Here is a 24,345-nt window from a genome sequence, read left to right as displayed (position 1 = left end):
CACAGTTAGTTATCATCGGAAATTTTTGTAACTTCGCATATCAGAGGCCTATAGAGGTCCCTTTCATTGCACAAAAATTTTGAAGGTCAAGGTCAAAGGTCAAGGTCACTTTGGCGCAAATCAGGGGAGTCGACGAAACCCTTATTTTTTGAGTAATTTTGATCGGATCGTCTTCAAACTTCATGCGAATATAATTCATGGTCTGGCGCTCAGCTGATTAATTTTTGGTGGCGATTGGCCTTGACCTTCATGGCTAGCGCCTCAGGTAACACATATTTGACCCCAAGGTCAAATTTTCAAGTTTTAGGAACCATATCGTGTTGTACCTCAAATTGAACACTTCGATGAGTGCTTTCTAGATATGTCAAGCTTGAGACATTATGACGTCATTTGGTGAGGTTATGAGGCAAAAGCATATTTTTCATGGTTACTCTGTAGAACGATTCTCATCGGAATCTCTCGTAGGCAGATATTCCTCAAGGAGTCGCTCCTGGTGGATAGCAGCTCTGTTCACCTCAGTGTGACCTTGAAGAAGTCACACGTGGTCACCTTTTGGCAAGATACGGGTCACCCTGCGGGTGACATTGGTTTATTTGTTTGTTTGTTTGTTTTTGAACAGTATTACGGAAAAACTCCTGAAACGGATTTCGAGGAAACTTGGTGGGGGGGGGGGGGTTAGGTATGGTCCAAGGATCATGCCATTAAATTTTGGACTTGGTCCTCCCCCCCCCAAAAAAAAATTGTTAGAGAAAAATTTTTTTTTTTTTGCATTTCTACATGTTTTAAGTGATTTCCAACCCCCCCCCCCCAAATTTTTTTTTACCCTTCCCCCCCCAAAAAAATAGAGAATTTTTTTTTGCATTTCTACATGTTTTAAGTGATTTCTAACCCCCCAAAAAAAAATTGTTACCCCCCAAAAAAATTGAGAGAATTTTTTTTTTTTTTTTGCATTTATACATATTTTAAGTGATTTCCAACCCCCCCACCCCAAAAAAAATTGAGAATTTTTTTTTTTGCATTTTTACATGTTTTAAGTGATTTCCAACCCCCCTTAAAAAATTGTTACCCCCCCCCTAACAAAAGAAAAATTTTATTTTGCATTTCTACATGTTTTAAGTGATTTCCAACCCCCCAAAAAATTTACCCCCCCCCCAAAAAAAAGAATTTTTTTTTTTGCATTTCTACATGTTTTAAGTGATTTCCACCCCCCCCCCAAAAAAAAAATTGTTCGAGAAAAAAAATTTTTGCAACTTTTTTTCAACAAAATTTCGATTTTTTTTTTTTGCATTTTTACATGTTTTAAGTGATTTCCAACCCCCCCCCTCCCCCAAAAGAAATGGAGAAAAGAACTATAACTTTCAGCACTGTTGACATATTTAATGAATAAGATATAAGGTTCACTTGAGTATTGGCGGCAGAGGTTTTTCACTCTCCCGGGTGCTCCCCCTCTAGTTTCTCCTTGTTATTGTCAGAATTTAAACACTGGCCTGATCTTTCTCGATCAACAAAAGGCTTTTGATCATGTTGACCATCCCTATTTATTTGAAGTTTTGAAGGGGTTTGGGTTTGGTCCTTTCTTTATTTCTTGTATTAAATTACTGTATCACAACTACTTCAGTTTAATAAACATCAATAACAGTTTATGTTCACCTTTTCCAGTTCAGTGAGGTATTGGACAAGGTTGCCCTCTCTGTGGATGCCTGTATTCCCATGCTATTGAACCATTGCTGATTCATTTACGTCAAAAGCTTTCTGGTTTTTCGGTGGCACCTCTTGTTAATCCTGTCAAGGTGCTTGCATACGCTGATGATGATGTGTGTGTGATTGTCAACACTCAGTCTGACATTGCTGTCCTTACAAGTGCTTTACATTAATTTAACCTGGCATCTTCTTCGACTGTTAATTGGAGCAAGAGTAAAGCCTTGTGTCTTGGTCCTTCAGGGTTATTTATTCCTCCTTCTCTGTCTAAAGCCTTGCAGTGGAGGTATGATGATGTAAATCATCTTGGGGTGCTCCTTGGGAATGAGACCTCTTCAAAGAAATGGGATCAACTGGTTGATCAAATATCTCACACTATTAATCGTTGGAAAAAGTTGTCCAGTCTCCTGTCTTATAGAAGGAGAGTGCTGATAATTAACAACTTGGCCGCTTCAAAACTCTGGCATAGGATGACTGTCTTACACCTCCCCCCCCCCCAATCACTAATCATTAATTTGCAACGAATCCTTGTGGAATTTTTCTGGAATGGCATGCATCGGCTTCGAGCAGATCTTCTGAGTCTCCCACCAGCAAAAGGCGGTCAAGGACTTGTGGACATTACCAGCAAAATACTGTCCTTCTGGCTGACTACCTTGCATCAACTTCTGTACAAAGAAGTCCTGTCTTGGCAGCCCCTGGCTTCGTGCTTGCTGCAGCAAGCCGGTAAGCTCAGGTGTAGCCCTGAGCTCTTCCTACTTGACTTGCGGCGAATCGACGCCTCACTACTGCCCTCCTTCCACCAAAGTCTCCTGAATGCCAGTCAGTGTGTCATTCCAGTACGAAACAAGGATTGATATAAATTTTGTAATCTTATGTGTGAACCTGTCTTTCACAATAGCCTGTTCCATCATGACTACCAAAGCAGATCCATAATCCAATCCTTCATTGAATCTGATTTCTTCCTTGTAAGGGACTTCGTTAATCATACTTATTCTGGATGGCAGACCCCGAACCAGATTTTGGAAGTCTGCCATGTCAAATCAGCTCGTTTAATTGGACATCTTCTATGTTCAATTGCTAAAGTTTTCAATTGTTTTAATTTATCGTGGCCTCCATTGCATGGTGCATCAAGATACAAGTACAACACATCCTGACTTCCCTGACTTTTGTTTTTCTAGCGCTCCCTCCACAAAGCCTTTACAAACCTGTACAAAGACGACTCTGTATGTGCAATGTCTTATTGTTGTTATTTCTGCCAACCCTGATAGCACACTGACCACCCACTGGAAATAATTTCTGCCTGCAGGGGTTCCATCATCTCCTTTCTGATGAGTAAAGCAGATGATGTATCATCATCTCCTCCATGTATACGTCACCTGTGTCTAAACGTGCTGGAGACATGGAGTGGAGGCTTGCACACAACGCCTTACCTTCAAACGTGTTTTTTTAAAAGACTGAACCTTGCATTTTCTGATTAATGTCCTTTTTGCCGACACTCCAAGGACATTTTCCATGCTTATGTTGGATGCCAAAGGCTGGTTCTGCTTTTTCAACTGTTGAATTTTATTTTCCAGAGATTTGGTTTATGCTTTTCTTTCCATTATTTTGTGTACTGTATGCCTGTATCTTGCGAAAATGTCGGATCTCAAATTGCAAATTTCCTGCTCGCTGAAGCAAAACTCTCGATATACATTACTCGGAAGAGAATGATTTTGGGTGTTAATTTAGAAGAATGCAGTGTCTTGCAAGCCTTTAAAGGCTCTGTATGTGCCCGTCTTAAAATGGAATTTCATTTTTACCGAGAGATGTCTCAAGTTTATGATTTCATTCAGAAATGGTGCAAATTTGAAGTTTTGTGCAAGGTGGAGGGAGATGAATTATCTTCGCGCCTTTAATGAGTTATCATGTATTGCTGTTCCTCAATTGTTCATCTACATTGATTGAAATTGTTTACTACTTGTTTCTTTTATACTTTTTGTAATAAAAAGATTTCAAAAGTCTCTCCGTCTCCGTCTCCCTCTCCGTCTCCGTCTCCGTCTCCCTCTCCGTCTCCGTCTCCCTCTCCCTCTCCGTCTCCCTCTCCGTCTCCCTCTCCGTCTCCCTCTCCGTCTCTCTCTCTCTCTCTGTCTCTCTCTCTCTCTCTCTCTCTCTCTCTCTCTCTCTCTCTCTCTCTCCTGTCTCTCTCTCCTGTCTCTCTCTCTCTCTCTCCTGTCTCTCTCTCTCTCCTGTCTCTCTCTCTCTCTCTCCTGTCCCTCTCTCTCTCCTCTCTCTCTGTCTCTGTCTCTGTCTCTGTCTCTGTCTCTGTCGTCTCTGTCTCTGTCTCTTTCCCTGTCTCTGTGTCTGTCTCTCTCCTCTCTCTCTCTCTCTCTCCTGTCTCTCTCTCTCTCTCTCTCTCTCTCTCTCTCTCTCTCTCTCTCTCTCTCTCTCTCTCTCTCTCTCTCTCTCTCTCTCTCTCTCTCTCGTTGCCTGATAGTTGCAGCTTGCATCCTGATTGAGCATCCCCTTACTCCAATGAAGTATGTTAATAAAACAAAGTTGTAAATAATAACATCAAATGAAATTAGGATGGAGATACGAGGTATCTTTTTTATTTTATTTTAAGATAGTACAAAAACCGATGATACCCTCACACAGATGTTATTTAAGCATTTTTGAATAAACAAGCACATTTTTGTTGCTTCCACAATACAATTCATAAGAAGTTCAGAAACGGTGAAGGTCATTCTTGTGCTTTTTTGGAATTTCCACTGAGGTCAAAAAATACGGTTTTTTTAACAATTTGCAATGAAGTCAAGAAAAACTACCAAAATGATGCATACCTGATACATTTGATGAAATATCATTCTTCACTCAAAGGAGAAGCATCCCTCCATGTATGAATCCATCATGCTTCATTCTAAATAGTTTCTGCTGTCATACAATAATATAAATGGCACCATTGGAAAGGTAATAATCGATTGACTTGGGGTTGGAAAGGTAATTATAGATTTACTTGAAAAGCTAATAATCAATTTACTTGGTACATAAATTTGTATCCGTTTGATCACAGAACTGCCAGTTTCAAAGCCCATGTTTGAGGATTGATAGAGGAAGAATCAGGATCTCAAACTTCAATGTATCGGTTCAAATGACGTGACAAGAGGTACCCTTTAGAACAAAGCATGACGGACATCGAATGATCACACAAAATTATTATGTTGTTATACTTCTTGAAGCAATAGAAAAATATGTAAAAGTACATGGAAGAAGCACACAAACAACAACAGCAGCAAGAACTATATGTTATAAAAAAGATCCATTTTCTGTGTTCCACTTCATTTTACATCCTTATTGAGATTCACGGAATGACATGCAATATGCCTGCAGAACACGTGACGTCACAAACGGGGAATTTCAGTCAATAATTCACAAGATAGGGAGGGCTACGTACATATAGATCACCAGGAAATTTAAAAATATGCAGTTGCTCGGTTAAATGGATGGAAAGATTCGATTATATCAGGAAATGTAGGAATTGTCAGCTTTACAAGTTTGCCTTTTGTTCGATTTAAACATCTACTTTACAAACACTGGCACAATGTCTTAGATTTTAACACCAACCACGGTGAGATCACGTGACCATCAAAACCCCCCATAATTTCTCACCTGGTCCAATACAAAATTCACTCTTAATGACAAATCTTTGGAAAATGTCAGCAATTTGTTCAAATGTTTGTTCGTCATTTGTAAGCGATGAAAGGATGGACGATTTTATTCTGATTTCAGGTTTACTTGCAAAACCTTTCGTCTGTCTTACTACAGTGTACTAAAGCGGAACACCAAGGAGCCGCCATTTAACGAAGGGACGGTGTGTCATGATCAACTTCTAGTGAAACTCAAAAAATCCTAAATCGCTGCTCACCTCCACTTATTCACTCCTCTTTTCTCCCACCTGTGGAACAAACATCTGCAGACTGTTTAATATCATCCTTACCTCCACAACTTTGAGATATAGCAGTTCACCACAACCTCAGGTCATTCCCCCATGATCTACACTCATTATTTTCCTACCCTGATTAACCCTCCCCAACCATAACCCTTCCTGTCTCGGTTATTGTGTTTTCCTCCTTCATTCTCCTTTCCGTTTTATGTTGCAGTGTTTTCACATCCCCCTCTTCCTCGGTGCTTAATTGCTGTGCTTGAGCTGATATTTATGTCCACATTGTACCCCCCCCTCCCCCATTCCTGCTCCCAGTGTCTCTCTACCCTGCTGTTGATGTGTTTCCTCCTTCTTTGGTGTGTTCTTCCTGTTCTGCCATGCCCTGGCTCTTTCGTGAGCCTCGACTTCGTGTATAAAAAATATTAGTTCTGTTCACTTGTTAGCGCAGTCAGGTTTATTAACAATTTTAAAAGCAAGCAACTCACAAATACATTTTATTACAGAAGTCTACATAACATTAAGTTGGACACAACTTGACTAATTATTTTAGTTCCTTTTTTTGTGTGTGTTTGAAATATCCAGCCTGATGTGTAAACCGCCATTGTTTATAGGAGTGCCTAGCAAATGGTGATTCGTTAATTAAACTGTTCCAATATTTAAAATAATCCATCCATCCACTGCGACCATACTCGATGCAGGGCGTCGGTGCTGCTGAAGCAGTCTCCTGGGCTAACGGACACAATCCTGGATAGGTCGCCACTCCAACACAGGATACTCAAATGGCTCGATCATCCCAGCAAGCTGGTACTCAATTTGCCGACCTTAGAAGGATGATAGGCTGAGTCAACCCGACCTGGTGCTAGTTAATGGCACCACAGGGGCTCAAACTCAAGACACTAAGATCTTATGCCAGCCACGTTTACTGTTAATCTAACACCAGGCCTCTTATTGGGCTGGCAGGATAGCTTTGAAGTTTATACAACTACCTTTGAGCTGTCCAGCATGAGTTTGAATCTCTTCAGTCAAATAATCAGGCCTGGCTAACCGGTTCATGAAAAATTTAGGCCCAAAAAGGTTCCCTGGCTGACCTCACAAGGAGGTGGATATAATTGTAGCAGCAGTAGTAGTAGTTGTAGTGGTAGTTTCAAGCTTTCCCATGACTTATTGAGATTGTAAAGGATAGTGATGGATTGGTAAAGTTAGTTGTGATTATTTCTGGACCAGGAATATGCCGGTGCTAAATAATTAGTTTATAGGCCTGTGTATGCGTATTATGATATAATGTAAGAGTATAACGCACGTCGAGAATTTGTTCATACAACTGAAATCCCAAGTCTGTATTTCCGTAACGAATCACGTGATGTCACTCAATTTGCATGGTTTGACGTCATGCAACTTAAAAGCTACAAGTCTGTGTGCTCATATTGAATCGCCATTGTATAGTGTTGCATCAAATCCAAACTTGTGCGTATTTCATGAAATGAACAAAAATTCTATGAACAAGATTACATCATGGAATGTATTGAAGAGCCATGATACATCGCAGAGAGAGAGTGAGAGTGAGAGTGAGAGTGAGAGTGAGAGTGAGAGTGAGAGTGAGAGTGAGAGAGAGAGAGAGAGAGAGAGAGAGAGAGAGAGAGAGAGAGAGAGAGAGAGAGAGAGAGAGAGAGAGAGAGAGAGAGAGAGAGAGAGAGAGAGAGAGAGAGAGAGAGAGAGAGAATTGGCAGGTTGCAGCAGCAGCCAAACGAATCTTACCAGTGGGTGTTTGATGGTGATCAGGGGTGGGTGTGCGTTGGAACGAATTCTGACTGCGAACGAAGTTTTGTGATGTTGTTTTAAAGTTTACCCAGGAACCACCACAATGGTGTACAAGCTGTGTTCCTCTCAAGCGAATGGCATCCTGCCTCGGGAGCACGTCTTTTTTCACAAATACAAAAGGTTGCGCCTCCGATCAAAAGAATGATCAAGCCTTTCTCCCCTCTCCTCCCATACCCCCTACATCCACCTGCTTTTCCCCCAATTGTGTGCCTGGAAAAGTTAGGGAAGTGGGTTGAGGCAAACACACTATTGTCTGAACTACAATATATACACAGAAATCCTTTCCACCAACGTGTTAATGCAGCTCCTGCTGCTTGAATATCCTGTGTGCAACATAATGGAGGTGAATATAGAGGACAGTTTTGACGGTGTAGTCATGTTGTGGAAGTTAGGCAAGGATAACAAAGCCAAAGTTGAGGCCACACATATTTGGGCTCCAAAATTGGTCTCAGAAGGTCTACAAGGGGACACCGTCCATCGCATTGCCTCTGGATGTCAAGGCCCCACAAGTCGTATAGTCCACACGTAGCATAAGTGGATAGTTCAGGTTCACATCATATAATACGTGTAAAGTTTTCATGTCCGAATTTGGTAATGACATGGATCAGAAAATAAGATGCTGCCTTCATCTTTGACAACCTCACAAATCGACGCCAGTTGTGCTATCCCATACAAACGTGTCGGATCTATGTGGATCGCAAGGCCATTGCAATTGTTCACTTTCTTTTCTTTTAGCTTTGCTGTCAATCGTTGATATCTATGAAGAAAAGATAATTTTGTCAGTCTATAGCAATCATTAGGGTAACGATTATATGGGGTACAATGAGACCCCGGTGCCAGTGAGACGGCGAGACTGGCTCTGCTGTGCACGTGGGTGTCTGAAATCGTCCCAATGTGGAAAACAACAGCTTGACCAAAGGGTAATAAAATGGCTGAACAAACAGATAACACAATGATGGATTCAATGGGTCATATGATGGATGGGTAATCCGAAAGGTGATCTGATGAGTAATGTAGCCCAAGATCCGATGGATCCTTCGGAAGATCAAAAGGGTCATGCTGTACAGTGGGATGAGGGGTGAATGAGATAATTTCGTACGGAGCTGAGAGAGCCAGCTGCAGACAATGGAATAGCAATTCCATTTTCGGATACGTTGGCCATTCAAAATGTTTGGGATACTCCTGCATGTGCCTAATAGGCCTCATATCCATGGGCATATAACCATGGATGATGTATGTATGATGAATCCTGTAAAAACGAACTTATGATTCATAAAAGTAAATGTGAAGTATACATGGATTGATAAGTATCACTAATTACTCCTACATTGTAATATTTGATCATTTCCCCCCACCCCCTCTCGCCAGCACAAGATTCACACAGGTTGGAAGTTGCTCATCCGAATCCCTCCACAACTCTTTTCAGCACCGTTTGTTTCGAATCGACTTCTTTTGCTTCAAAAGTGTTCACCATCTGTTTTGGCTTTATCTCACTCCCATGTAGGTGTTGTTCAAAAACTGGATGTCTGATGAATGATAATGAATGCTATGCTTCCCGTTGGACTACAGTCTTCCCTCGAGGTGGAGGAAAACCAAGACCCTTATCAGACGAACTCACGGACTGGTTGACCGGATTTGCCATTGGTTCCTGACAAGGGCGGTGCTCGGTATGGCGCGGCTCCCTGAGGGCAGCTCGCTAAAGGTTGCATGGTATAGGGTGGACGCCCCTGTGGCCCCGAAGATGGGGGGCAAGAGCAGCACACCAGCAGGGCTCCCCCAATGGCTAAAAGCACAGCAGCCGCCCAACCCACGAAGAGGGCACCACCCAAGTCCTGCTTACTCTGTACCCCGGGGTCATGGAAGTCCCTCACCACATGGTGCGCAGTCCAAGATACAGGTATAAGCACGAGGACAGATGCCATGAGGAACATGACTCCACCGACTTGCACAATACGCGCTTTTCCACGGCGTCCGACGTCGGCGCAGGTCGTGCAGCGCAGCCCGACGGCTGTCACGGACATCGCGAGCACACCAATCACTGCCGACAGCACGGTCATGGCCCGCGCAGCCTGTAGCTGGCCACTGAGAGCCAGCATAGAGTCGTGCACTTTGCACTGCACGTAGCCGGTGGCTTGCCACACGCACTGCATCCAGAGACCCTCCCACGTGCTCTGCGCCACGATGATGCTTTTTCCGAGGTAGGCTGTCACACGCCACGTTGGTAGGCCGCAGGCCACAAGCTCAAGGATCCAGCCGAGTATGGCCACCGTGAAGGCGACCACCTCGAGCCCCGTTGATGCCATTGCGTGCTCCCTGCACTCCTCACAATATCCTTCAATTCACGGCACCGTCTCTCTCTCTCTTTCTGGAAGTGCTATCAAGGGCGTCACCTTCGTTGGTTTGGATCCGAACGTCCTTTTCTCTATTTAGTCTGAAAGAACAAGAACATGGGACATCTTCATGTAAACAAAGTAAAGTTATAAAGCAGAACTCTGACTTTCACACTTTTGTAATGGCAAATAGTCATAATTCATTTGAAGCTTATATTTATACAGGTGCGCACACACACACACACATACACACATACTGTATGCATGTATGTGTATACATATATATATATATATATATATATATATATATATATATATATATATATATATATATATATATATATGTACACCGTACTGCACTTTTATTTTGCGTTAAGACTGTGATTTGTCGGAAATGCCCTGGTGTGGGTGTGCATGTGGGTGTGGGAGTCGCTGGCGCATGTTTCGAAGCTGAGAGTAAGGGACGGCATCTCCATGGTGATCGCGCGCAACGTGCTGGTTCAAAATGATTGAATAAATTTATAAAAACGACAAAGGGTACGAGCTTGACAAGAGGTGTACGATGAAGGCTCACCTGTAGGTCGTGCGATGTCAGTGCCTTGTTAACCCTTAAAACCGAATCCTTCAGGCATTGGCGTGCTTTGGCCGTAAAGCACGGTTCCGCTAAGACGATGTGTGTGCCTTTCAGTCTGCTCCACCGGTCATCACTATATCGATGGTTTGGGGGATGGGAACGAGAGAGGGTGGAGCCCGCACAGACCCACTCACCCCGAGGAAGGGCTCGTTTCGGCTGATGAACGTGGCACGTTTCCTCACCCCGATAAGAGCATGTTGGGCACAATAACGTCGAGGTTAACGAAACATTGTAACTCGTAAATTGTCCGTAAACTTCGAAAAGTCGACAATAACCTGGCACAATGTGATAAGATTAATGAAAGCTACAGAATGTATCTTCCTTTGAGCTTGAGGAGTTATAGGTCTTTGGGTCAAGACCAAGGCCAAACAAATTCAACCGACAGATTATATCAGCAAACTATCGTGATTCATTTTGTGAGTGCAGTGATCAACGCAACTGTTCGATATTCGATTTGAAAAGCACCTTTAAATGCACCAAATAATCGTCTTTCTCACATTGAAACAAACTAAAAACGAGAAAGAGCAATCAGAGATGGCAGACCCTCTCCAGAACTTGTTTTATGTGGTGTTTGTGGAGTTTTGTGTGGCATTTGTGTACTGGTGTGTTACGTCCTTCATAAGAGACATAATTAGAACTGCAACTTTATTACTGCCGCCAGTGATAACCGGGTACCAAGACGTTCCGCTTTGATCGGACACTGTGACCGAGATGCCTGACCCTGACCCATGACGATTTTAAAATTAATTATTCTTCGATTGAATTCAGAATTGGATTAAAATAAATTCAATTCAGATCGAATGGAAGACCAAATAGTCGTGCGTTGGAGTCATCAGAAGGAACCCGAACAAGCAAAAAGCAAATATGAAGTCATCAGGAGGAACCTGGATAGGATTTGCATTTCAGCTGCTACTCCTCTACCCTCAACCCCATCCAGGCACAGCCAAGTGAACCTTATGAAAAAAAAAGAAAAAAAAGAATCCATATCAAAAAAAAAAAAAATAATTCTGGCTGCCAGACCATGCGTCCATTCAAGATGAAATTTAAAATATGTATTCCCCATCCCTGCGAAATCATAAATCTGAAGTTTCACGTCGATCGATGAAGCGGTCAACTAGAAATAATTCTTTCAAGATTTTTGCTCAATCCAATATGGCTGCCAAACTATGTGACCTATCAATTATTCCTTAACAAACTTGTGCACCCTTGGCTTGGGGAACATTTGTTTGAAGTTTCCCCTCGATTTGTGAGGCCATTCTGGAGAAGATTTTTTATCGGTTTAAAGGGAAATCCAATCTGGCTGTCAAACCATGTGACCTATGATGTCATATGTGTGAACCTTTTGTTCCTCATGGATAGGCAGTCATACGTGTAAGGTTTCACCTCGATCTGTTCAGTCACTTCAGAGAAGATATTTGGAGGTTTAAAAAAAACAAAAAAATATGGCTGCCGAATCACGTGACTAATGACGTCATCAATGTTTTTTTCTGTGGACCATTTTATCCCGAGATGACCCTCAAACATTTCCATACTGATCATATACAGCGTTCTACATTTGCAATTATGACGTCATAAGAAAATCACACTTATTCCCCCTTAGTCCCTGCTATGTGCCAAGTTTCAATTTTTTCATTGGTGCGTTTTCAGAGATACCGAGGTCCAAAGCTTTTTTGTTTTTCCAACATGGCTGCCACACCACGTGACCAATGACGTGAAAATTTGGTCTCAATCGGACAAGTGGTTGGGGAGAAAGACATGAAATTTCTGTGCAGAAAAACAGACAGACAGACAGACCCAATCACAACACCCTCTCCTAAGGCTAGGGTAACAATGTATTCATGATTAGATGATCATTCATGACCATTGTCACAGTGAAACAACTGCACCAAGTAAAAACAATGTATACATGATTACATCATCATTAACGACCACTCTCATACTGAAACAGCTACACGAACTAAAAACAATGTATACATGATTACATCATCATTAATGACCACTCTTACACTGATACAGCTACATGAACTAAAAACAATGTATACATGATTACATCATCATTAATGACCACTCTCACACTGATACAGCTGCATGAACTAAAAACAATGTATGCATGATTACATCATCATTAATAACTACTTACACTAACACAGCTACATGAACTAAAAACAATGTATACATGATTACGTCATCATTACTACCACTCTCACACTGAAACAGCTACATCAACTAAAAACAATGTATACATGATTACATCATCATTAACGACCACTCTCACCCTGAAACAGCTACACAAACTAAAAACAATGTATACATGATTATATCATCATTAACGACCACTCTCACACTAATACAGCTACATGAACTAAAAACAATGTATACATGATTATATCATCATTAACGACCACTCTCACACTAATACAGCTCCATGAACTAAAAACAATGTATACATGATTACGTCATAATTAATGACCACTCTCACACTGAAACAACTACATGAACTAAAAACAATGTATATATGATTACATCATCATTAATGACCACTCTCACACTGATACAGCTACATGAACTAAAAACAATGTATACATGATTACATCATAATTAATGACCACTCTCACTAATACAGCTACATGAACTAAAAACAATGTATACATGATTACATCATCATTAATGACCACTCTCACACTGATACAGCAACATTAACTAAAAGCAATGTATACATGATTACATCATCATTAATGACCACTCTCACACTGAAACGGCTACATGAGCTAAAAACAATGTACACATGATTACATCATCATTAACGACCACTCTCACACTGAAACAGCTACACGAACTAAAAACAATGTAGACATGATTACATCATCATTAATGACCACTCTCACACTGATACAGCTGCATGAACTAAAAACAATGTATACATGATTACATCATAATTAATGACCACTCTCACACTAATACAGCTACATGAACTAAAAACAATGTATACATGATTACATCATCATTAATGACCACTCTCACACTGATACAGCAACATGAACGAAAAACAATGTATACATGATTACATCATCATTAACGACCACTCTCACACTGAAACGGCTACATGAACTAAAGACAATGTATACATGATTATATCATCATTTATGACCACTCTCACACTTATACGGTGACATGAATTGAAAACAGTGTATACATGATTACATCATCATTAACGACCACTCTCATACTGATACAGCTACATGAACTAAAAACAATGTATACATGATTACGTTATAATTCACGACCACTCTCATACTGATACAGCTACATGAACTAAAAACAATGTATACATGATTACATCATCATTAATGACCACTCTCACACTGATACAGCAACATGAACTAAAAACAATGTACATGATTACATCATTAACGACCACTCTCACACTGAAACGGCTACATGAACTAAAAACAATGTACACATGATTACATCATCATTAACAACCACTCTCACACTGAAACAGCTACACGAACTAAAAACAATGTAGACATGATTACATCATCATTAATGACCACTCTCACACTGATACAGCTGCATGAACTAAAAACAATGTATACATGATTACATCATAATTAATGACCACTCTCACACTAATACAGCTACATGAACTAAAAACAATGTATACATGATTACATCATCATTAATGACCACTCTCACACTGATACAGCAACATGAACTAAAAACAATGTATACATGATTACATCATCATTAACGACCACTCTCACACTGAAACGGCTACATGAACTAAAGACAATGTATACATGATTATATCATCATTTATGACCACTCCCACACTGAAACGGTGACATGAATTTAAAACAGTGTATACATGATTACATCATCATTAACGACCACTCTCATACTGATACAGCCACATGAACTAAAAACAATGTATACATGATTACGTTATAATTCACGACCACTCTCATACTGATACAGCTGCATGAACTAAAAACAATGTATACATGATTACATCATCATTAATGACCACTCTCACATTGATACAGCAACATGAACTAAAAACAATGTATACATGATTACATCATTAACGACCACTCTCACACTGAAACGGTTACATGAACTAAAAACAATGTACACATTATTACATCATCATTAACGACCACTCTCACACTGAAACAGCTACACGAACTAAAAACAATGTATACATGATTACATCATCATTAATGACCACTCTCACACTGATACAGCTGCATGAACTAAAAACAATATATACATGATTACATCATAATTAATGACCACTCTCACACTAATACAGCTACATGAACTAAAAACAATGTATACATGATTACATCATCATTAATGACCACTCTCACACTGATACAGCAACATGAACTAAAAACAATGTATACATGATTACATCATCATTAACGACCACTCTCACACTGAAACGGCTACATGAACTAAAGATAATGTATACATGATTATATCATCATTTATGACCACTCTCACACTTAAACGGCGACATGAACTAAAAACAATGTATACATGATTACATCATCATTAACGACCACTCTCATACTGATACAGCTACATGAACTAAAAACAATGTATACATGATTACGTTATAATTCACGACCACTCTCATACTGATACAGCTACATGAACTAAAAACAATGTATACATGATTACATCATCATTAACGACCACTCTCACATCAACACAGCTACATTAACTAAAACAATCTATACATGATTACGTCATCATTAATGACCACTCACACTGATATAGCAACATGAACTAAAAACAATGTATACATGATTACGTCATAATTCACGACCACTCTCACACTGAAACAACTGCACCAACTAAAAACAATGTATGCATTATTTCGTCATAATTCACGACCACTCTCACACTGAAACGGCTGCACGAACAAAAAAAACAATGTATACGTGATGACGTCATAATTCGATCTTTTCTATACACCTCGCATATTATAACATTATGGGGTTTTTTTGTAACAATATTACAATCCGCATTAAGTCGTCAGGGCCGAACCCTGGAGATCGTCAGGGGAAGTCGAAGTGAATCAGTGAGGTTATCACTGAGTTTAAATTACGTGGATGAAGAAGTCACAAACCATCAAAGAGGTAAAAACACCATACAGCTACAGTAAACGGTCACGTGCCTGAATCATACCGCGAACTGCGAACAATAAAGGACTTCAAAAAGGTTTTCATGTACATCATGAATCGCGCTCATTTTGACTCGCATGTAAATAACGGTGCAAACGATCCGTTTAACCGCGTGTAACTCACCGCAGAGCTTTGGTGGACCAGTAGTGATCCACAGCAGCGCAGCCGCACCAAAGGGGAACAGCTACGGAGGAGCAACTTTTTGGAGGCTCCTGAATCATGGCCCCCTCCCCACTCCCCTCCCCGGGCCCCTCCCACGATCACTCAAACCTCGAAACTCCTTCCCACTGTGTTCTATTTGCCTAAAGAACGGGTGCTGCTCGAAGGAACCGCTTTGAGCTTCAAAAACAGCGAGCAGGGGTCATGAACTGAGAATCAGCAAGTCGGTCACAAACCGACGAGTTTTGGCACTTTGGACCCAAACGGTGCACCGGGTGATGGGATGCAGCATCCCGTGGGACATGATCATCATGGTATAAATGTCTCACCGAATTGTGAGAGCGTGGCTCTCTCGGTCTCTCTCTCTCGGTCTCTCTCTCGGTCTCTCTCTCGGTCTCTCTCTCGGTCTCTCTCTCGGTCTCTCTCTCGGTCTCTCTCTCGGTCTCTCTCTCGGTCTCTCTCTCGTTCTCGGTCTCTCTCTCTCTCTCTCTCTCTCTCTCTCTCTCTCTCTCTCTCTCTCTCTCTCTCTCTCTCTCTCTCTCTCTCTCTCTCTCTCTCTCTCTCTCTCTCTCTCTCTCTCTCTCTCTCTCTCTCTCTCTCTCTCTCTCTCTCTCTCTCTCTCTCTCTCTCTCTCTCTCTCTCTCTCTCTCTCTCTCTCTCTCTCTCTCTCTCTCTCTCTCTCTCTCTCTCTCTCTCTCTCTCTCTCTCTCTCTCTCTCTCTCTCTCTCTCTCTCTCTCTCTCTCTCTCTCTCTCTCTCTCTCTCTCTCTCTCTCTCTCTCTCTCTCTCTCTCTCTCTCTCTCTCTCTCTCTCTCTCTCTCTCTCTCTCTCTCTCTCTCTCTCTCTCTCTCTCTCTCTCTCTCTCTCTCTCTCTCTCTCTCTCTCTCTCTCTCTCTCTCTCTCTCTCTCTCTCTCTCTCTCTCTCTCTCTCTCTCTCTCTCTCTCTCTCTCTCTCTCTCTCTCTCTCTCTCTCTCTCTCTCTCTCTCTCTCTCTCTCTCTCTCACTCCTTTGAGATATCTCGTGGGATGGAGGGGGGAGAGTGTCGCTGAATCGGCCCTGAAATTCTTGCCCATCTTCCCCTCCCTCCACCCCATCCTCTCCCCCACTGCACTCACCCCTACCCCACCCCGAGTAAGGATCGCCTTCATTGTTCATTCCATTCCACTCGGTTTGTGGCGCGAGTTATTGTTCCAAACACATCGAAGGATTTCTATTCTATCCACAGCAGGCGGCGCATTCCTTTTGAGATGGGGACTCTAACAAGGAGCATGTGCCTCGGATCCAACAAGAAGGACCGCTAAACACGTGTTCGTATAGCATGTCACGTGTTCGTATAGCATGTGTCACGTGTTCGTATAGCATGTGTCACGTGTTTGTATAGCATGTGCAATATGGATGTTTCCATGGAATGGGTCTCTGACGCACGAGAGGTGCTCTTCAAACACATAAGATGTTCGATGTACCCTTCACCTTGCTTTACCTTCGCATTTGATCACATCGGAGGTGTAATGGTTGGAGAGTCTGCTGGGAGTTGTGGGAGGTCCGTGATTTGTATCCCAACCCGGGGCGAGTCATTGTTCTCCTCCTCCATGCCCTTTATAAGGGGTGAGGTCCGATGGCACCAAGCTTCTGCCCGGCCTTGACCATGATACTCCTCCACCTCCCTCTGTCCTCAGCCAACCCCCCTCCACTCTCCAACCACCCCAACCTTTCTGATATCCCTCCTCACACATTCCTCCCATCTCAACCAAGGTCTCCCTCTTTTCCTCCCACCTTGCTTCCTCAACCAATCCGCTGTCTTTGCCATTCTCTCCCCCCCCCCCACCATCCACACCAAGTATCCAGCCCATCTTACCCGGCATTTCACCAATCTCCCAATCAAGCTCATCTGCACACCAATCTCCTCCCTTAGTTCATCCATCCTCCTTCTATCCACCCTCCTCCTTCCTTCTATCCACCCTCCTCCTTCCTTCTATCCACCCTCCTCCTTCCTTCTATCCACAAGGTGTGTGTGTGTGTGTGTGTGTGTGTGTGTGTGTGTGTGTGTGTGTGTGTGTGTGTGTGTGTGTGTGTGTGTGTGTGTGTGTGTGTGTGTGTGTGTGTGTGTGTGTGTGTGTGCTCTGACCCGAGCCTCTGACTTCAAAAAAAATTCCTCCAAAAATAACATGAACTCAATCTGCCTGTCTATCCTTCCTCCCTTCATTCTTTATCTCTTCCTTTCTCAATACCTTACAATTGAATCTTGATGGAATTTATTTGCATTTTACTTTAAAAGCTTTTAATCATATTTTAAAATGCTTCACCACAGGCAAACTCCCATCTTCCCCCTCTCCCCACCCTCTCCCATCTTCCTCCTCGCCCTACCCTCTCCCATCTTCCCCTCACCAAACCCACTCCAAACTTCCCACTCGCCCCACCTTCACCCATCTTCCCCCTCACCCCACCCTCTCCCATCTTCCTCCTCGCCCTACCCTCTCCCATCTTCCTCCTCGCCCTACCCTCTCCCATCTTCCTCCTCACCCTACCCTCTCCCATCTTCCTCCTCACCCCACCCTCTCCCATCTTCCTCCTCACCCTACCCTCTCCCATCTTCCTCCTCACCCTACCCTCTCCCATCTTCCCCCTCACCCCACCCTCTCCCATCTTCCTCCTCGCCCTACCGTCTCCCATCTTCCTCCTCGCCCTACCCTCTCCCATCTTCCTCCTCACCCTACCCTCTCCCATCTTCATCCTCGCCCTACCCTCTCCCATCTTCCCCCTCACCCCACCCTCTCCCATCTTCCCCCTCGCCCTACCCTCTCCCATCTTCCTCCTCACCCTACCCTCTCCCATCTTCCTCCTCGCCCTACCCTCTCCCATCTTCCCCCTCACCCCACCCTCTCCCATCTTCCTCCTCGCCCTACCCTCTCCCATCTTCCTCCTCGCCCTACCCTCTCCCATCTTCCTCCTCACCCTACCCTCTCCCATCTTCCTCCTCGCCCTACCCTCTCCCATGGTCCTCCTCGCTGCACCCTCTCCCATCTTCCCCCTCGCCCTACCCTCTCCTATCTTCCCCCTCACCCCACCCTCTCCCATCTTCCTCCTCGCCCTACCCTCTCCCATCTTCCTCCTCGCCCTACCCTCTCCTATCTTCCCCCTCGCCCCACATTCACCCATATTCCCCCTCACCACACCTCCCATCTTCCCACTCGCCCCACCCTCTCCCATCTTCTCTCTTGCCCCACACCCTCCCAGGTTACCCCTCCCAGCTCCTCCCCACCACCCAACCCCATACCCTCTACTAGTTCCCACACTCCCTCTCCACATTCCTACACCCTACCAATAGCGCCTCCTTCCCTGTCCCTAAATGTGTGGGCCTCAAACACCTGAGGCCTCTGCTTCAACATCACATATCTCTTAATCCAGGCCGCTGCTGGTACACCGGAAATCATCTGTTGAACAGAATCCTTACACCTTCAGGATGTCCCTGACTCCTAAGTGGCTCTCCCTGGCACTACTCTCTTCTGGTTAGGTAAGATTGAACCGCAACCCGATGGTGGAAATGCAATTTACATCAAGAATTCCATTTTTACATCAACAGCTTTGATACCTCCCAACCCCAGGAGTTTCTTTGGTTGAAATTTCCCCTCCGCTCCCACCTCTTGTTTGCCTGTGTGTTGTACCATCCTCCTCACAGTGATGACCCCATCTACATCTTTCTTTTATCCACTCAATCCAACTCTCTCTTTCTTCTTTGTGGTGATTTTAACTCTCACCATGCCAATTGGCTGGGTGTTGGTACCTCTCTCACCAGCTATGGCACTGCAGTAAAGGACTTCTGTGACTTCACAGGACTGACTCGATCTGTAAACTTTCGAACCTGGATTTCTTGTGAATGGAAAATCCTCCCTTCTGGACTTGGTGATGACAAACTTCCCCGCCAATGTGTCCTGCTCTTCCTCTGCTCCAATTGGTTCATCTGATCATGTGCTTGTGAGAGTCAACATCTCTCTGGTTATTCTCAGAAAGCTGTCTCAACGTCAGCTAGACTGCCAGGACTACAACCCTCCATTTCACTTTAGTACCGGTCTCCTGTATCTGCCATCCCTGATATGAAATCAGTCACCTGTCAAATTCTTCCATGGAAACCTGCTCTCTCTTACGCACAGATCCATCTCATCTCATCTTCAGTTATGGGAGACTTCCTCCCACCCATGGTACTGGGTGTTGATCATGCGTTGAGGCAGTTGCCTTGAAACAACTTGCCTCCTGGAATGAAAATACGACTGAAGGCAACCTCAGATGATCATGCCACAAAGACCACACCAAGTGTGAGTCCACTATCTGGACAGCCAGACAAAATCTTGCCAACCTCAAGGTTGAACTTTCAAATTTGTCTCCTTCGTCTAAAACCGAGTAGCATCTTGTCAAGTCTGTCTGTGTAGTATGCTCTTCCTCCACCCCTTCCCTCATTTGAAATAGCAACACTGCCGACTCTGTTCGTAAGAAGGCCAAATGCCTCAATTCTGTGCTTGCTTCAAAATCACGTGTTCCCAAACTCTCCCTCTCTCTCCTCTCCCTCCTCTCTCTCTCCTCTCTCCTCTCTCTCTCTTTCTCTCTCCTTCCCCGTTACACCCAAATGCTCCTGGACTTTGTGTCTTTTTCACCTGAGAAGGTTTCTTGCAACCCTTGACTCTGATTCTGTAGCTGGCAAGGATGGCATCATCGCACGTGTCTTAAAATCTGTCCCACGGCTCTTTGGACATCTTCTTTAAAATTTGTTCACTCCATCGTTTGCCCGAGGTCACCCTCCATGGACATATAACTCAGCCAGTATCACTACATTACATGAACATGATGCAGAAATGGATCCCATTAACTACAGACTTAACAGCTTACTTCCAATCATCATCAAGGTCATGTAATCCATTATCGCAGTTCACATCAAATCATTCCTTTTCTCCAAAAGCTTGATCTCAGAATATCACTTGAGATTTGACTCGTTCACTCTACCCTGGACGTGCTGTTTCTGCTTTCTCAATCATGGTTGGAGGCCTTCATTGTCAGAAATGAGATCAGGGCCATCTCTCTAAACATATCTTCAGCATTCGATACAGTCGAGCACCCAGCCTTGCTCTCCAAACGCACTACTTTTAGCATCCAAGGCCAACTTCGATCATGGGTTACTGACTCCTCTACTCTCATTGGCAACACGTGGCTCTCAACAGGATCCTCTCCTCCTTGACAAGGCTGCATTGCCCCAAGGAAATGTTCTGGACCCAGTCCTATTCCAAATCTTCATCAATTATCTCTCAGACTCTGGAAAATCCTCTTTTTCTCTTTGCTGATGACTCCACACTCTGCTCTTATAAACTTCCTTCATACAGGAAGGCTGCAGCCTCTTCCCTCTCTCTTCAGACCTTGCTAGAATCACGGGCTGGTCAAACACCTGGAATATGTCTTTCAATCCTGATAAATCTCACACTCTTACTCTGTCTCTGTCTCTGAAAGGATCATCTGGCAGCCCATCCTCACCCCTCCCCCATATACTTTCTTAAGGAAGTTCAGTCACTCAAACTTTGAGGAAGTTCAGTCACTCAAACTCCTAGGTCTCAGGATCAGCCATGATCTTTATTGGGCAAACCACACTTCAAAGTTGACCAGCAAAACCAGTCGCCGACTGGGCATCATAGCCGACTGGGTTATTGATATTTTTCAGATGTGCCAGTGGATTACTATCCATATTCTGTTGTGCCTTTGCGTGTCCAGCTGTTCTGACATGAGCTTTTTAATATCCCAATAGGAGGTGATTTGTATTTTCTGTTTCTACCTTGCAGAACCTACACCTGTCTGATTGACTCAGTCCTGCCATTTTCTTAACGCCATTCATGTCGTGTCCCTTGGGCATTTATTATAATTTGTTCTCCATCCCAGTTGAGATGACCTCTTCTTAGCCATTCCAATGAGCCTTCTTTGTCTATGTCCAATCTGTCCAACTATATAAATTTTTTAATGTCCCCCTGCTCTTTTATCGTTCTCCCAGTTGTTGGTGTATATCTGTTGATATTTTGTTTTGGATTACTTTTGTATTTTTTGCAATCATTGGGGCTGATGACTCCACACTCTGCTTGTTGCTGTTTCAGGTTCATGTGTGACATCTTCTACTCACACCTGTGTTTGGAAAAAAATTTGCTCGGTGAGTTTGGGATACCTTCTCTGGCTTGCTGTCTTTGTGTTTGCATGCGAATTGGATTCTGTAACCTGTTGAACTTTTCACGTATTCAGCCAGTCTGACAGATGTAATTCTGTGCACTTGGTTGAGCTGCATTAGTCCGACACCCTTAGATATCACAGACACACACATGTTGTTGGTGTCACTACCTCCTTCTCGTCTCGGCAGGTACATTCTCGGGATGCACAGATTTGTGTCGAACATTTTGTGGATAGTGAGCAGTTTCCTTGTTTTGACATCTAGTTTGTTGGTTTCTGTTTGTGGACAGTTTATTATTCCACAGCTATACTGCATTAAAAGCATTGCTCGTTGGTTTATGGCTTTGATTTGGTTTCTCGGGTAAGATATGTTTTCAGGATAAGCCTCGTTCTCCGCAGATCTTCTTTGGTAATTGTGTTGTGCATTTGTTTGTGATGTATTTGGTGGCCCTCTTCTACTCCAAGGTGTGTGTGTGTGTGTGTGTGTGTGTGTGTGTGTGTGTGTGTGTGTGTGTGTGTGTGTGTGTGTGTGTGTGTGTGTGTGTGTGTCTTTTCTATCTCTGCACACGGTCCACCAGCAACCTTCTTTTGGTGAAACTCACAAAATCCAGAATTACTGCTCACCTCAACTCATTTGTTCATCTTCTTCCCGCCTCCGGAACCAACTTCCTCTGTCTCTTCAATGTCATTCTTCCTTCAAGAGCTTCAAGACAGCTGTTGAACACCATCTCAGCTCATCCCCCATCCACAACCATGATCGTTTCTCCCCCAATCATCCCTGCTCCTGCCAAAGCCCACCTTTTCCCAACATTTCCTTCCACTTCTGTGATTGAGAGTTTGTGGCTGTATCCACATTGTTCACCCTCTATGTCCTCCCCAAGCCCTATTCTTCCCAACATCCCTTGTTTCTCCATGTACCCTCCATTTTGTCCCTCATCCCTGGTGTTAGTGTCCCCCACCCCCTTCCCTTTCTTCCTCCTGTTCCTTATGTTCTGTTCCACTCTGATCCATTCTGTGTTCTCGCTCATTAATGAGCCTCAACATTGCATACAAAAAAGGTTCACGGAATCTGACCTTCAGATTCCAGTACCCCAGTCGTGCAGGAGTCAAAATCCCTGCTCTGCTCGTGGATTCAATGATGTCTGCAAGCTCATCTGGAAGTCTTTCATGACTGGGACTGATTAAAATTACCTCTTAAGTTATCTTTAGCCTCTTAGGCTTCATGCCTGATACAACCATAAGCATGGCCATCTTGGACACACACAGATAAGGAGCCATTGCCCGTAGAATGGCAAGTTAATCAATCTTTCCCACCTACAACCAAATGGACAAAATATTCCATCGTAGGTTTTTTTTTTAAGTCGACTTAATTGAGAAAGTGCATTGTGGGCATTCCTGTCGATGGCTCATGATGCAAGGGCACCACGTTCAAATCCCAGAAACTATATTGAGTTATCTATTGTCTCGTAAGTTGAATACTCGTACTTGCTCTGGAGTGAGTTTTATATCACTGGAAAAACTGATCATGATGATAAGGAAGAACGATTTGTACAAGATTTCTCACATAGACACAAATTTGGATGTATTGCAAAGACACACAAACATGTGACTATCACATCAGATGTATGACCGGACACACACACACACACACACACACACACACACACACACACACACACACACACACACACACACACACACACACACACTTGGATATCACAGACACACACACACACATACATACATACACACACATACACTTGGATATCACAGACACACGCACACACACACACACACACACACCCTTGGATATCAAACACACACACACACACACACTCCCAAACCCTTTGATATCACAGATACACACACACCCTTGGATATCACAGACACATACACACACACACACACACCCAAACCCTTGGATATCACAGATACACACACACCCTTGGATATCACAGACACATACATACACACACCCTTGGATATCACAGACACATACACACACACCCTTGGATATCACAGACACATACATACACACACACACACACACACACACACACACCCTTGGATATCACAGAGACACACACACACCCTTGGATATCACAGACACACACACACACACCCTTGGATATCACAGACATACACACACACACACACACATACACACACCCTTCGCCATTACAGACTCACATACACACACACACACACTTGGATATCACAGACAAACACATATACACACACACACACACACACACACACACACACCCTTGGATATCACAGACACACACACACACACACACACACCCTTGGATATCACAGACATACACACACACTCACACAAACACAAACCCTTAGATATCACAGACACACTAACACACACACACCCTTGGACATCACAGACAA

The 24,345-nt window shown here is 43.3% G+C and overlaps 1 protein-coding gene and 1 long non-coding RNA gene across 4 annotated transcripts in view; one reads left to right on the top strand and one right to left on the bottom strand.

Moving 5' to 3' along the window:
- Window positions 1-4,262: 4,262 nt before the first annotated feature.
- LOC147022594 (claudin-4-like) lies at window positions 4,263-15,837 on the bottom strand. Of its 2 annotated transcripts, none has more exons than XM_085887322.1 (2): window positions 15,718-15,837; window positions 4,263-9,866 (listed from the first exon to the last, which is right to left on the bottom strand). In XM_085887322.1, the coding sequence occupies exon 2, from the start codon at window positions 9,736-9,738 to the stop codon at window positions 9,040-9,042; it is 699 nt and encodes a 232-aa protein (XP_085743448.1). In that variant the 5' UTR covers window positions 9,739-9,866; window positions 15,718-15,837; the 3' UTR covers window positions 4,263-9,039. The 2 variants fall into 2 exon arrangements, with proteins under 2 accessions (XP_085743448.1, XP_085743449.1); XM_085887323.1 differs by lacking the exon at window positions 15,718-15,837 and adding an exon at window positions 10,340-10,718.
- A 28-nt stretch (window positions 15,838-15,865) lies between these two features.
- The window catches only part of LOC147022593 (uncharacterized), a 42,597-nt gene continuing 34,117 nt past the window's right edge, over window positions 15,866-24,345 (top strand). For both annotated transcript variants that reach the window (XR_015059805.1, XR_015059804.1), the window contains exons 1-3: window positions 15,866-16,067; window positions 19,159-19,264; window positions 21,876-21,928. This is a non-coding gene — a long non-coding RNA (uncharacterized LOC147022593). The remainder of the gene's footprint in view (window positions 16,068-19,158; window positions 19,265-21,875; window positions 21,929-24,345) is intronic.

This window comes from Eptatretus burgeri, chromosome 7, assembly GCF_056783735.1.
Source record: "Eptatretus burgeri isolate ZD-2024b chromosome 7, Ebu_testis_v1, whole genome shotgun sequence".
Lineage (NCBI taxonomy): Eukaryota > Metazoa > Chordata > Myxini > Myxiniformes > Myxinidae > Eptatretus > Eptatretus burgeri.
Note: the sequence above shows the minus strand (reverse complement) of the source record. Positions and strands in the feature narration are given on the sequence as shown.